Source organism: Nerophis ophidion, linkage group LG06 (assembly GCF_033978795.1).
Source record: "Nerophis ophidion isolate RoL-2023_Sa linkage group LG06, RoL_Noph_v1.0, whole genome shotgun sequence".
In the NCBI taxonomy this organism is placed as follows: domain Eukaryota; kingdom Metazoa; phylum Chordata; class Actinopteri; order Syngnathiformes; family Syngnathidae; genus Nerophis; species Nerophis ophidion.
In genome coordinates this window covers 18424405-18436496 of record NC_084616.1, presented here as the reverse complement: position 1 = coordinate 18436496, position 12092 = coordinate 18424405, and the positions used below count along the sequence as shown (strand labels likewise).

The 12092-nt window shown below is 39.9% G+C and overlaps 1 protein-coding gene across 2 annotated transcripts in view; it reads left to right on the top strand.

Moving 5' to 3' along the window:
• The window catches only part of nup210 (nucleoporin 210), a 131988-nt gene that overhangs the window by 11581 nt on the left and 108315 nt on the right, over window positions 1-12092 (top strand). For both annotated transcript variants that reach the window (XM_061902923.1, XM_061902922.1), the window contains exons 3-4: window positions 8144-8275; window positions 8762-8858. In XM_061902923.1, coding sequence (XP_061758907.1) covers window positions 8144-8275; window positions 8762-8858 — 229 coding nt within the window. The remainder of the gene's footprint in view (window positions 1-8143; window positions 8276-8761; window positions 8859-12092) is intronic.

Below are 12092 nucleotides of genomic sequence, written 5' to 3'. Positions count from 1 at the left end.
AGGCAGAACAAAAGACGCCACCGCAGCGCAGAGCGGAAAAAAGTTTAGTTCCTTACAGAGAGCAAAGAGTTGTGCCAAAAGTGTACCAAAACCAAAAGCTGAACAGACAGCCGGTAAGATCGCACTTTGTTTCTCTTAGTGGGTGCATAATACTCACTGTGTTTTGTCTAACTGTTGGCTGGTAAGGTGTCACGCCTGTAAGTTTATGTTTTGGTTTTGGTCAGGTTATGTTTAGTTTTTTGGACATTTCAGTTCTGTCTTGGCACTTCCTGGTTTGTTTTCGTCTCCATGCCAACTCATTAGTTTTCACCTGTCATGTCACGTCCTTGTTCTCAGCCTCACACCTGTTTTCACTAATGATCACGGCTACTTAAGTCACTCTTTTTCTTGTCTTCATTCTGGGATCTTCACACTCGCACGCACCCTACCCATGCTGCACCTCCTTCACGACCTCGATAATCTGTTTCATGCCTTGTTGTTCGTTTTGGTCCACGCCGAGTAAGTTTTGTTGTTTATGCTATAGATAGTATCTTTTGTTTTTTTGTATATAGTCATGCCATTGTGCTGTTTTGTCTTAAGTTTAGTATAGATTATTATCCGCCACAGAGCACGTCCTTTGTTTGCCTTTTTGTAGTTTGTTTGTTTAATAAATATCATGTACTTACATTCATGCCTGACTCGTCCCACATCATCCTTGCTTCGAGGAAGCACAAACATCCACAGTCCAAGCCTGACATAAGGAAGACTAGATGTATATTATTTGGTTGGTCTTATAACTGTTGTAGCAGTTTGCTTTGTCAGGAGGGTGAAGTCGCCCAATTTAAAGTGTTGGATTTACTGTGCTGGATCATTGGCTGCTAGTGAGGTCATAGGATAAACGGGGCATTTTTCTACCAGTAGACAGCGGTTAAGATTGAGTGTTTCACTGCTAAATTAATAATACATTTATACTGGATATGGGTTTTAAATGTGTATCTAAAACAGGGGAAATAGATGGTTAATTGGTTAGGTATTGATGTACTTGCGTATTGGGTTTTCTGCTGCATTAATCTATTGTGTTTCTGGGGTTAGATGTATTTTATATATATCTTGGTGCATTTACAATTTACATTTACAATCTGCTTTAACTAAAAGGGTAAAAAATAGTCACTTTTCTTGCACTTGTCTAATTAGTAATTGTAAATTATTATGGGATTGATAATTGGTTGATTTTTTTTTTTTTTACATGTTTATCTTGTGGTGTTTTGTCTTTCAAGGTTTTTCACCTAAAAAGACTGCTAAACAAGACTAGAAAAAAGACTAAAAAAAAAAAAAAAAAAGAAGCAGTTTTTTCCTTATGGAGAAACTGTTGCAAACTAAAGGAATAATAAAAGGAAAGAAAAAACCGTCCGGTCTTTTGAGCATATTTGCCAACCCTCCCGATTTTCCCGGGAGACTCCCGAATTTCAGTGTCTCTCCTGAAAATCTCCTGGGGAAACCATTCTCCCGAATTTCTCCGGATTTCCACCCATACAACAATATTAGGGGCGTGCCTTAAAGGCACTGCCTTTAGCGTCCTCTCTCACCTAAAAAGGAGACTACAGTATTATATATGTCTCCGTTATCCATAAAGTTGGCAGGCAAGGAGTTATTTCTCAGCGTGTGTTTATTCCAGCCGCCATATTATTTCACTGACACACAACATCCGGATTCCCATCATGCATTGCTTCAAAACTATGGCAAGTAGTAATGTCTAAAAACATAACAGAGACGAAGCAGACGAAGGAAGAAGAGACATGGCGACAACGACTAAGAAGTACGCTTGTACGTTCCAAAATGATTGGAAAAAATAATTTAATTTCATCCAGGACAGCTCGAAGGGGAAGGTGTATGCTGCCTGCAAATTTTGTAGCTCAGACTTCTCCATTGAACACAGTGGCCGAACAACTTATTTGCAATGTGTTGCTGCAATTAAGTTCTACGTTAATGATTATTTGCAAAAAAAAAAAATAATTTTCTCAGTTCGAACATTAAATTTCTTGTCTTTGCAGTCTACTCAATTGAATATAAGTTGAAATCGATTAGCAAATAATTGTATTCTGTTTTCATTTACGAATTACACAACAATCCAACTTCACTAGTTTTGGGTTTTGTAGTAAAATCACATTAAACACTTAACAGTAAGCTCTTAAAAATAAGAATATGTACGAAATACTTCTTAAAAGTGTTAGAAAATAGTGCAAAGTGTTCTGCAGGTTTAGTGGCAGGAAGTTACAGCTGTGCTCTAAGGTCGGTGTGGTATTAGCGGTCTTGCCTTGCATCGTTTACAGACCACATTGGTCTGACTACGGTCCCTTTGGAAACATCCAAAAACTTTCCAGGTGGATCACTAGTGTCTCAAACGGCTGCACAAACCACAACACAAACCACTACGAGATCCTCGGTAGGCCCACATAAGGGCAAGGAAAACTCACACCCAGTGGGACGTCGGTGACAATGATGACTATGAGAACCTTGGAGAGGACGAAAGCAATGGATGTCGAGCGGGTCTAACATGATACCGTGAAAATTAAATCCATATTGGATCCAACACAGTCACGAGAGTCCAGTCCAAAGCGGATCCAACACAGCAGCGAGAGTCCCGCTCACAGCGGAGCCAGCAGGAAACCATCCCAAGCGGAGGCGGATCAGCAGCGCAGAGATGTCCCCAACCGATACACAGGCAAGCAGTACATGGCCACCGGATCGGACCGGACCCCCTCCACGAGGGAGAGTGGGACATAGGAGAAAAAATAAATAAATGGCAGATCAACTGGTCTCCTCTTTTATACACAATTTCTTAATTTGGACTTTCTCTTCTCACTCCATGCAAAGAATCAAACAAACGTGATAGTCGATACAGTCACCTCTTTGGCTGTTGGCGTGTCACTCCCACTGATCAGTGACCACTTCCTGCGTTGCTCGGTTACCAGAGAGCCTTTGTTCATGCAACCATGTTTCCATACTTCCGCTCTCTTTCCACAAAGAAGAGGGGAAAAAAACAACACTTTTTTTATTATTAATATCGATTACGTGTCCTTCCCTATGTATATATATATATATATATATATATATATATGTATATATATATATGTATATATATATATATATATATATATATATATATATATATATATATATATATATATATATATATATATATATATATAGGCTTCACGGTGGGAGAGGGGTTAGTGCGTCTGCCTCACAATACGAAGGTCCTGCAGTCCTGGGTTCAAATCCAGGCTCGGGATCTTTCTGTGTGGAGTTTGCATGTTCTCCCCGTGAAAGCGTGGGTTCCCTCCGGGTACTCCGGCTTCCTCCCACCTCCAAAGACATGCACCTGGGGATAGGTTGATTGGCAACACTAAATTGGCCCTAGTGTGTGAATGTGAGTGTGAGTGTTGTCTGTCTATCTGTGTTGGCCCTGCGATGAGGTGGCGACTTGTCCAGGGTGTACCCCGCCTTCCGCCCGATTGTAGCTGAGATAGGCGCCAGCGCCCCCCGCGACCCCGAAAGGGAATAAGCGGTAGAAAATGGATGGATATATATATATATATATATATATATATATATATATATATATATATATATATATATATATGTATATATAATATATATCATCTTATCGCCCAGCCCTACACACGCATGTCCAAGCCAGCCTCGTAATTTAATCAACATTGGTCAACTCTACAGTTTTTGAAGTTGTTCCAGTGAAGGCAAGTCGAAGTTCAGCCCCTTGTTTTCTCCGGTGTGGCGTCACATTGAGGTGATTAACAGTGATGTTAGGATTTTAATGCCACAATCCTCGGAATATTAGCATTTATAAAATAGGCTCTGTTGCATATCAAATCAACCACTTTCCGTGGTGGCAGAGGAGCAACAGCAGCTGCCATTGAACTCCCGCGAATCTGTAACCGCCCACACCAGCAGCCACATTGTGTATGGGCACAGAGCTCCATGACCGGCCGGCATCAACCAACTTTTCTGGGGCTTCTGGGCAATAATCAAACTATTCTCCATCCGTCCATCCATCTTATTCCGCTTATCCGAAGTTGGGTCGCGGGGGCAGCATGGAAGCCCAGACTTCCCTCTCCCCAGCCACTTTGTCCAGCTCTTCCCGGGGGATCCCGAGGCTTTCCCGGGCCAGCCGGGAGACATAGTCTTCCCAACATGTCCTGGGTCTTCCCCGTGGCCTCTTACCGGTCGGACGTGCCCTAAACACCTCCCTAGGGAGGCGTTCGGGTGGCATCCTGACCAGATGCCCGAGCCACCTCATCTGGCTCCTCTCGATGTGGAGGAGTTGCGGTTTTACTTTTAAATCTTCCCGGATGACAGAGCTCCTCACCCTATCTCTAAGGGAGAGCCCCGCCACCCGGCAGAGGAAACTCATTTCGTCCGCTTGATCCCGTGGCACTCCGGGCGAGAACCATGGACTTGGACTTGGAGGTGCTGATTCTCATCCCGGTCGCTTCACACTCGGCTGCGAACCGATCCAGTGAGTGCTGAAGATCCCGACCAGATGAAGCCATCAGGACCACATCATCTGCAAAAAGCAGAGACCTAATCCTGCGGCCACCAAACCGGAACCCCTCAACGCCTTAAACTGCGCCTAGAAATTCTAATAAACAGAATTGGTGACAAAGGACAGCCATGGCGGAGTCCAACCCTCACTGGAAACTGCCGGTAGCAAGTCGGACAAACTATTCTCACATTGCAAAATGATAATTCCTTGCACTGTTTGCATGAATTGATTAACGTGGACCCCGACTTAAACAAGTTGAAAAACTTATTCGGGTGTTACCATTTAGTGGTCAATTGTACGGAATATGTACTGTACTGTGCAATCTACTAATAAAAGTATCAATCAATCAATCAAAGTTATTTTTGCAACGTTGTCAGACAAAGATGTTCTATGATACACATTTTTGTTCCTCCCAAATCTTACCTATATTCAGTTCAAGTAGATTTTTGTGCGTGCGAGCACGGTACGCCTGTGTCACGTTAGTAAGGCATAGGTGCCATATTATTGAGGAATAAACACACTTACTGTAATTGAACACAGACATAATGACTGGTTTACACACTTAATACATAATGAATGGTATACACACTTAATAAGTAAGGACCTGTATAGACACAATACATAATGGCTGGTATGCACACCATCCATCCATTTTCTATCGCTTATTCCCTTACACATAATACATAATTAATGGTATATATACACAATATATAATGACTTGTATACACACAATACATAATGACTTGTATAGACACATAATATATAATGACTGGTATACACACATAATACATAATGACTGGTATATTCCACATAATGTATAATGACTTGTATAGACACTGACTGGTATACACATATAGTACATAATGACTGGTATACACACATGATGTATAATGGCTAGTATGGACATGTAATACATAAGGATTGGTATACAGTTATAGTACATAATGACTGGTATACACACAACACATAATGATTGGTATACATGTATAATACATAATGAATGGCATGTACAAATAATACATAATGACGGGTATAGACGTAATACATAATTGGTATACACGTATTGTGCATAATGACTGGTATACACTCATACATAATGATTGGTATACATGTACAGTACATTACGACTGGTATACATACATAATGATTGGTATACAGGTATAGGTCATAATGACTGGTATACACACAATACATAATTGGTATGTATGAATAATACATAATGACTGGTATACATATACTGTACATAACTGGTATATACACATAATAAATAATGACTGGTATACACAGATAATACGTAATCATTGGTATGCATGTATAATACATAATGACTGGTATAGACACATAATACATAGACTGGTTTAAACACATAATTTAATGACCAATAAGAAGACTTGCTGTTAAAATGTAGTAGTATTTATTACTACAAACACAAGTATTTTTAAGAGCAAATACTGTTTAAACATTCAGCAAATGTTAAAACTGTGTGTGAAGTGGCAACGTAAACATTGTGTGTAAAACAATGTTCATTTTGGATGTCTTTCTACTTTGACTTTATGAGAAGCAGTGTCCTCCACAGTTGACATCTTTATACCTGTCTGGAAAACGCTGTTTCTCAGAAAAGTACACTAACAATTTCTGGCTTCAAATATCTGAGTGGGCGACTTGTCCAGGGCGTACCCTGCCTTCCAGCCAAGTGCAGCTGGACAGCTTGGAGAGAGACAAGCGGTGGAGAAATAAATGTATGGATTGAAGATTTGTTAAGGAGCTTTTCAGGTTTTTTGGGGTGATTACCTCCGTGCGCTGCAAAGTGAGGCGTGTTGCTTGGCAGGACGCAGACTTTCTTACCTCCGCCAAAGGGTTGATGTTTTCTGATTTGTTGTTTTCGCGAGCAACATAACTCAAATAGTTATGGACAGACTTTGATGAATTTTACAGGAATTTGAAAAAAAAATCCTCACTTCTTACTTGAGGCATTCCACGCCCCCACATCTCTCCCGTCCAAAGGCAGAACCTAGTAACTCACTTCTAGCTGACTTTGAGAAAACAAAGGAAAACCAATCTATCTTGATGCTGTCTTAGAAAGATCTACAAAGTCATCAAACGTATAGATGTTTTCTTGAGCTTTCGTTTTCTTGCCGATTGAGCCATGGATTGAATCTGCTCTCATGAACGTGTGCCCTTTCTCCAGATATTTTATCACAATCTCGGGTGGGCCCCATTCTGCGTTTGCACATTGGGCAAGAGCCGCGTACAGCGTCCAGTTTTTATTTTGACCTCCACAGTTATCTGCCCAAAAGAGTATGCAAGGGGAAGAATCAAGAACAATACATTTAATGAAGGTGCTTGCAACGTCCTGGGCCAATCTTCCAAATATCCCCTCGTGCCATAATATCACATAATCAGGTCGACCGTCGGCCCCCATTCGTGCAAATGTCTCATTAAAGACAATAAGGCGACTGACAAAGAAGCTCCGATTGGTCCCTCGAGATACTAGGTTTTTCTGTTGTATCTACGCGGTTTATGTGGTAGTTGCTAGGTCCTGCCATGCGCGTAACAGCTTACTTACGGAACAAATTACAAAATCGCATACACTAATGTAAAGCATATCACCTAGGAACTCCAAAATTATTATCAGCTCAGTTTTGACCAAAATTTAGTTACTGTGTTTTGCCTTTGGACGGGAGATCTGCAGATGTAGTTTATTTTCAGACCCAGTCTGCGTAAAAGCAGCAGAAAAAAAACGATTTATTTGATACCGTTATGCGTCACAGCATTATTGTGAAGACTTTGAAACCCCCACCGCTGTGTCTACAATACAGTTGCACTCCTAGTGTGTAAATCAGGGGTAGGGAACCTATGGCTCCAGAGCCAGATGTGGCTCTTTTGATGACTGCATCTGGCTCTCTGATAAATCTGAGCTGACGTTGCTTAACACGATAAGTAATGAATAATTCCACTTGTAATCACAGTGTTAAAAATAATGTTCAAAATATAAAACATTCTCATGCATTTTTAATCCATCCATCCGTTTTCTACCGCACCTGTTCAAGAAGTTGTGTTAATGGTAAGAAATTATTTATTTATTATTGGTTAGTGTGGGGCTTGCCCTCTTGGGGGTTCTTCAAACCCCCAAGTCGCGACATGAGAGCCTGTTTCAGGGTTACAATATTGTTTTATTTTTCAATAAGTCTCTGTTGCTTTCCAGCAATAGTATTTCCAGCCCCAACCCCGTCTCTCCTCCTGGCTGCTGCTTATAACAGAGCGACAGGTGATTAGATAACAAGTCCAGGTGGGCCATCTACGCACCTGTCGCTGCAAGCCCGCAGGCCACGCCCCCTCCACAGTTAGCTTCAGAATAACAATGTTATTACAAAGAATAAGAGACCTATTATACTCTAGAAATGTTGGTCTTACTTAAAAATGCACGTGTTTAGTTGTGTTCAGTGTTAAAAAAAATATTATATGACTCTTACGGAAATACATTTTAAAATATTTGGCTATTTGGCTCTCTCAGCTAAAAAGGTTCCCGACCCCTGGTGTAAATGAACACTTTTGGAGCTCCTCCAGTACTCACGTGCATCACATCTCCTCCTTTGTCAGTGACGGGACAGGTGCTGCGCTGTGATGCCATCGTGGACGTCATCAGCGACATCCAGATCGTCTCCACCACCAGGGAGCTGCACCTGGAGGATTCACCTCTTGCACTTGAAATTCATGCGCTGGACTCTGAAGGTGCAGACAAGATAAGACTTTTCTCATTATCACCGCCCGCTGGTGATTGTTAATTACTCCTTTTTAATCATGCCAAGAATAATTAGCCACCTCCAGCTAGCGCTGACCTATATGCTCCATGTACACTTTTCAATACTTTTGTCAACTTAGTTTGCTTATTTGCTGCTGCGCAAACGTGTCCGAGCAATATCTGATCGGCCTCAAGGTAGCCTTTTCTCTTTCTCGCTGGCCTGATTTTGTTTGTTTCTTTCCAGTAGTTCCACTGAAGGCACAGTCACTTAACGAAATGAGCTGTGGCTCCAGTCCAATGCTTTCTGTTTAAGACTCCAGGGTATCACGTTTATGTTCTGCTGACTTAGTAGAAGGACCCTGTCGTCAAACGCCAATCTGTTTATCGGAGTTCATTAAGCTATCCGGACGACGGGCATTGATCCGAAAAACAAATATGTGCAAATCTCGATTGTTGATGTTTTCCCTCTGTCACAGGAAACACCTTCAGTACTCTCGCAGGTCTGATGTTTGACTGGACGTTAATCAAAGACGTGGACGCCAACGGAATCTCCGATTCTTACAACTCTTTACGGTGAATTTAGCTTCAAAATAGGACTGGGCGATATATCGATATACTCGATATATCGTGGGTTTGTCTTTGTGCGATACAGAAAATGACTATTAGATAGATTAGATAGAACTTTATTTATTCCGTCAGTAGAGTTCCTTCAGGAAAATTAACATTTTCAGCACAATCCCATTCAAGATCAGACAAACATTACAGGGAGACAGAACAGGATCGCTGACGGGTCTGCCGGCTTCCAGCGCCCCTTACAAAAAAGATGAGATACAGGTAAACAAGGGGGAGGGAATGGGAGAAAAAAATAGAAGATTAAAATAAAATAAAAAAATCGGTCTTAGCCTGGGCCCTGGAGAGGGGGGGTGCAGACTGAGGCCAAGGGAAAAGAACAACTCATAGCCATAGAACACATGGGAAACATCAAAGAACACAGAGGACATTAAAGACATTAAAGCAGCTGAGCTGATACAACCAGACACTTCTACATATAGCTATGAATACAAAGTAAAAGAAACATCCACTGAGGTGGTGTTCCACGCCATCGTCCGCTGGGGTGGAGGGAGCATGTCCAGAGACAGGAGCAGACCCAACAAAGCAACCAAGACAGCCGACTCCACTCTCGGCCAGTGTCCAGTCCGCATGGATGAGCGAGGATACGTCCAAGGTGACTGAGGTGTCCGACACCTGCTCACCCAGCCAAGACACCGCGAAGCCTCTCCGACCCAGGACTCAGTGCTGGAGAATATATTGATATTCGAGTATACATTCTCACACAGTTGCTTTTAGCTGCGGGCATTACACTGCATGCGTTTCCCACTCTTTTTTGTCTCTCCTTACCGTATGAGTTGCTCCGGAGTATAAGTCGCACCTGCGGAAAATGCATAATAAAGAAGGGAAAAAACATATATAAGTCGCACTGGAGAATAAGTCACAATATTTGGGGAAATTTATTTGATAAAACCTAACACCAAGAATAGACATTTTAAAAGCAATCTAAAATGAATAAAGAATACAGAACAACAGGCTGAGTGTACGTTATATGACACATAAATAACCAACTGAGTACGTGCCTGGTATGTTAACGTAACATATTATGGCAGGGGTCGGGAACCTTTTTGGCTGAGAGAGCCATGAAAGCCAAATATTTCAAAATGTATTTCCATGAGAGTCATATAATATTTTTTAAGACTGAATACAACTAAATGCGTGCATTTTTAAGTAAGACCAACATTTTTGAAGCATAATAAGTCTTTTATTATTTTTAATAAAATAGTTATTCTAAGCAGGGGTCACCAACGCGGTGCCCGCGGGCACCAGGTAGCCCGTAAGGACCAGATGAGTCGCCCGCTGGCCTGTTCTAAAAATAGCTCAAATAGCAGCACTTACCAGTGAGCTGCCTTTATTTTTAAAATGTTATTCATTTACTCGCAAGCTGGTCTCGCTTTGCTCGACATTTTTAATTCTAAGAGAGACAAAACTCAAATAGAATTTGAAAATCCAAGAAAATATTTTAAAGACTTGGTCTTCACTTGTTTAAATAAATTAATTATTTTTTTTACTTTGCTTCTTATAATTTTCAGAAAGACAATTTTAGAGAAAAAATACAACCTTAAATATGATTTTAGGATTTTTAAATACATATACCTTTTTACCTTTTAAATTCCTTCCTCTTCTTTCCTGACAATTTAAGTCAATGTTCGAGTACTTTTTTTTTTGTAAAGAATAATAGATACATTTTAATTTAATTCTTCATTTTAGCTTCTGTTTTTTTGACAAAGAATATTTGTGAAATATTTCTTCAAACTTTTCCTGATTAAAACTTAAAAAAAATATTCTGGAAAATGTAGAAAATCTGTAGAATCAAATTTAAATCTTATTTCAAAGTTTTTTGAATTTCTTTTGAAATTTTGGTTCTGCAAAATCTAGAAGAAATAATGATTTGTCTTTGTTAGAAATATAGCTTGGTCCACTTTGTTATATAAAGTGCAGATTGGATTTTAACCTATTTAAAACATGTCATCAAAATTCTCAAATTAATCTTAATCTGGAAAAATTACTAATGATGTTCGATAAATTCTTTTTTTTATTTTTTAAAAAGTATTCGAATCAACTAGTTTTTCTCGAATATTTTTCGGTTTAATTTTAAAGATTCGAAATTGAAGATGAACTACATTTCAAAATTGAATTTTCATTTTTTTCGTGATTTCTCTTTTAAACTGTTCAATTAAGTGTTTTTTCCATCATTTATTCTCTACAATAAACCTTCCGTAAAAGGAAGAAATATGTACGACGGAATGACAGACAGAAATACCCCTTTTTATATATATATAGATTTATTTATTAAAGGTAAATTGAGCAAATTGGCTATTTCTGGCAATTTATTTAAGTGTGTATCAAACTGGTAGCCCTTCGCATTATTCGTTACCCAAGAAGTAGCTCTTGGTTTAAAAAAGGTTGGGGCTCCCTGTTCTAAGGTAACCAATTATAAATACGTCTTACCAATAATGCAACATCTTTAACAGGTGCGATAGAAAACGGATGGTTGGATTAAAATGCATGACAATGTTTTATAATTTGAACGTTATTTTTAACTCTGTGATTACCAGCGAAATTATGCATTATGCATCGTGTTAAGCAATGTCAGCTAAGATTTATCTGAGAGCCTGATGCATTCATCAAAAGAGCCACATCTGGCTCTAGAGCCATAGGTTCCCTACCCCTTTATCATGGTAAGAGTCATTCAAATAACTATAACATATAGAACATGCTATACGTTTACCAAACAATCCTTTACTCCTAATTGCTAAATCCGAGGAAATCTTATAAGTTTAGTCTCTTACGTGAATAAGCTAAATAATATTATTTGATATTTTACGGTAATGTGTTAATATTTTCACACATAAGTTGCTCCTGAGTATAAGTCGCACCCCCGGCCAAACTATGAAAACAACTGTGACTTATAGTGAATCTGGTAACGAATAGAGGAAGAATTAATTACCAAGAAAAACAGCACGGGGTCCATCGTCTGCCGGTGGTTTGGCTTCAAGCGGGAAGATGTTCAACATTTATGCGGCAAAAGCGTTGCTACAAAAAGTAGCAGCACTGCTAAAGTAGCATAATTTGAAAAGTCACCCGCTAAAGAATGAGGAGGGCTTGAAACTCCGCATGTCAACATCTCTGTTCAGTGCCACACCAACAAAATTCTGAAGCAACTATTTCCAGATCAACTCCGTATGAAAAAAAAAA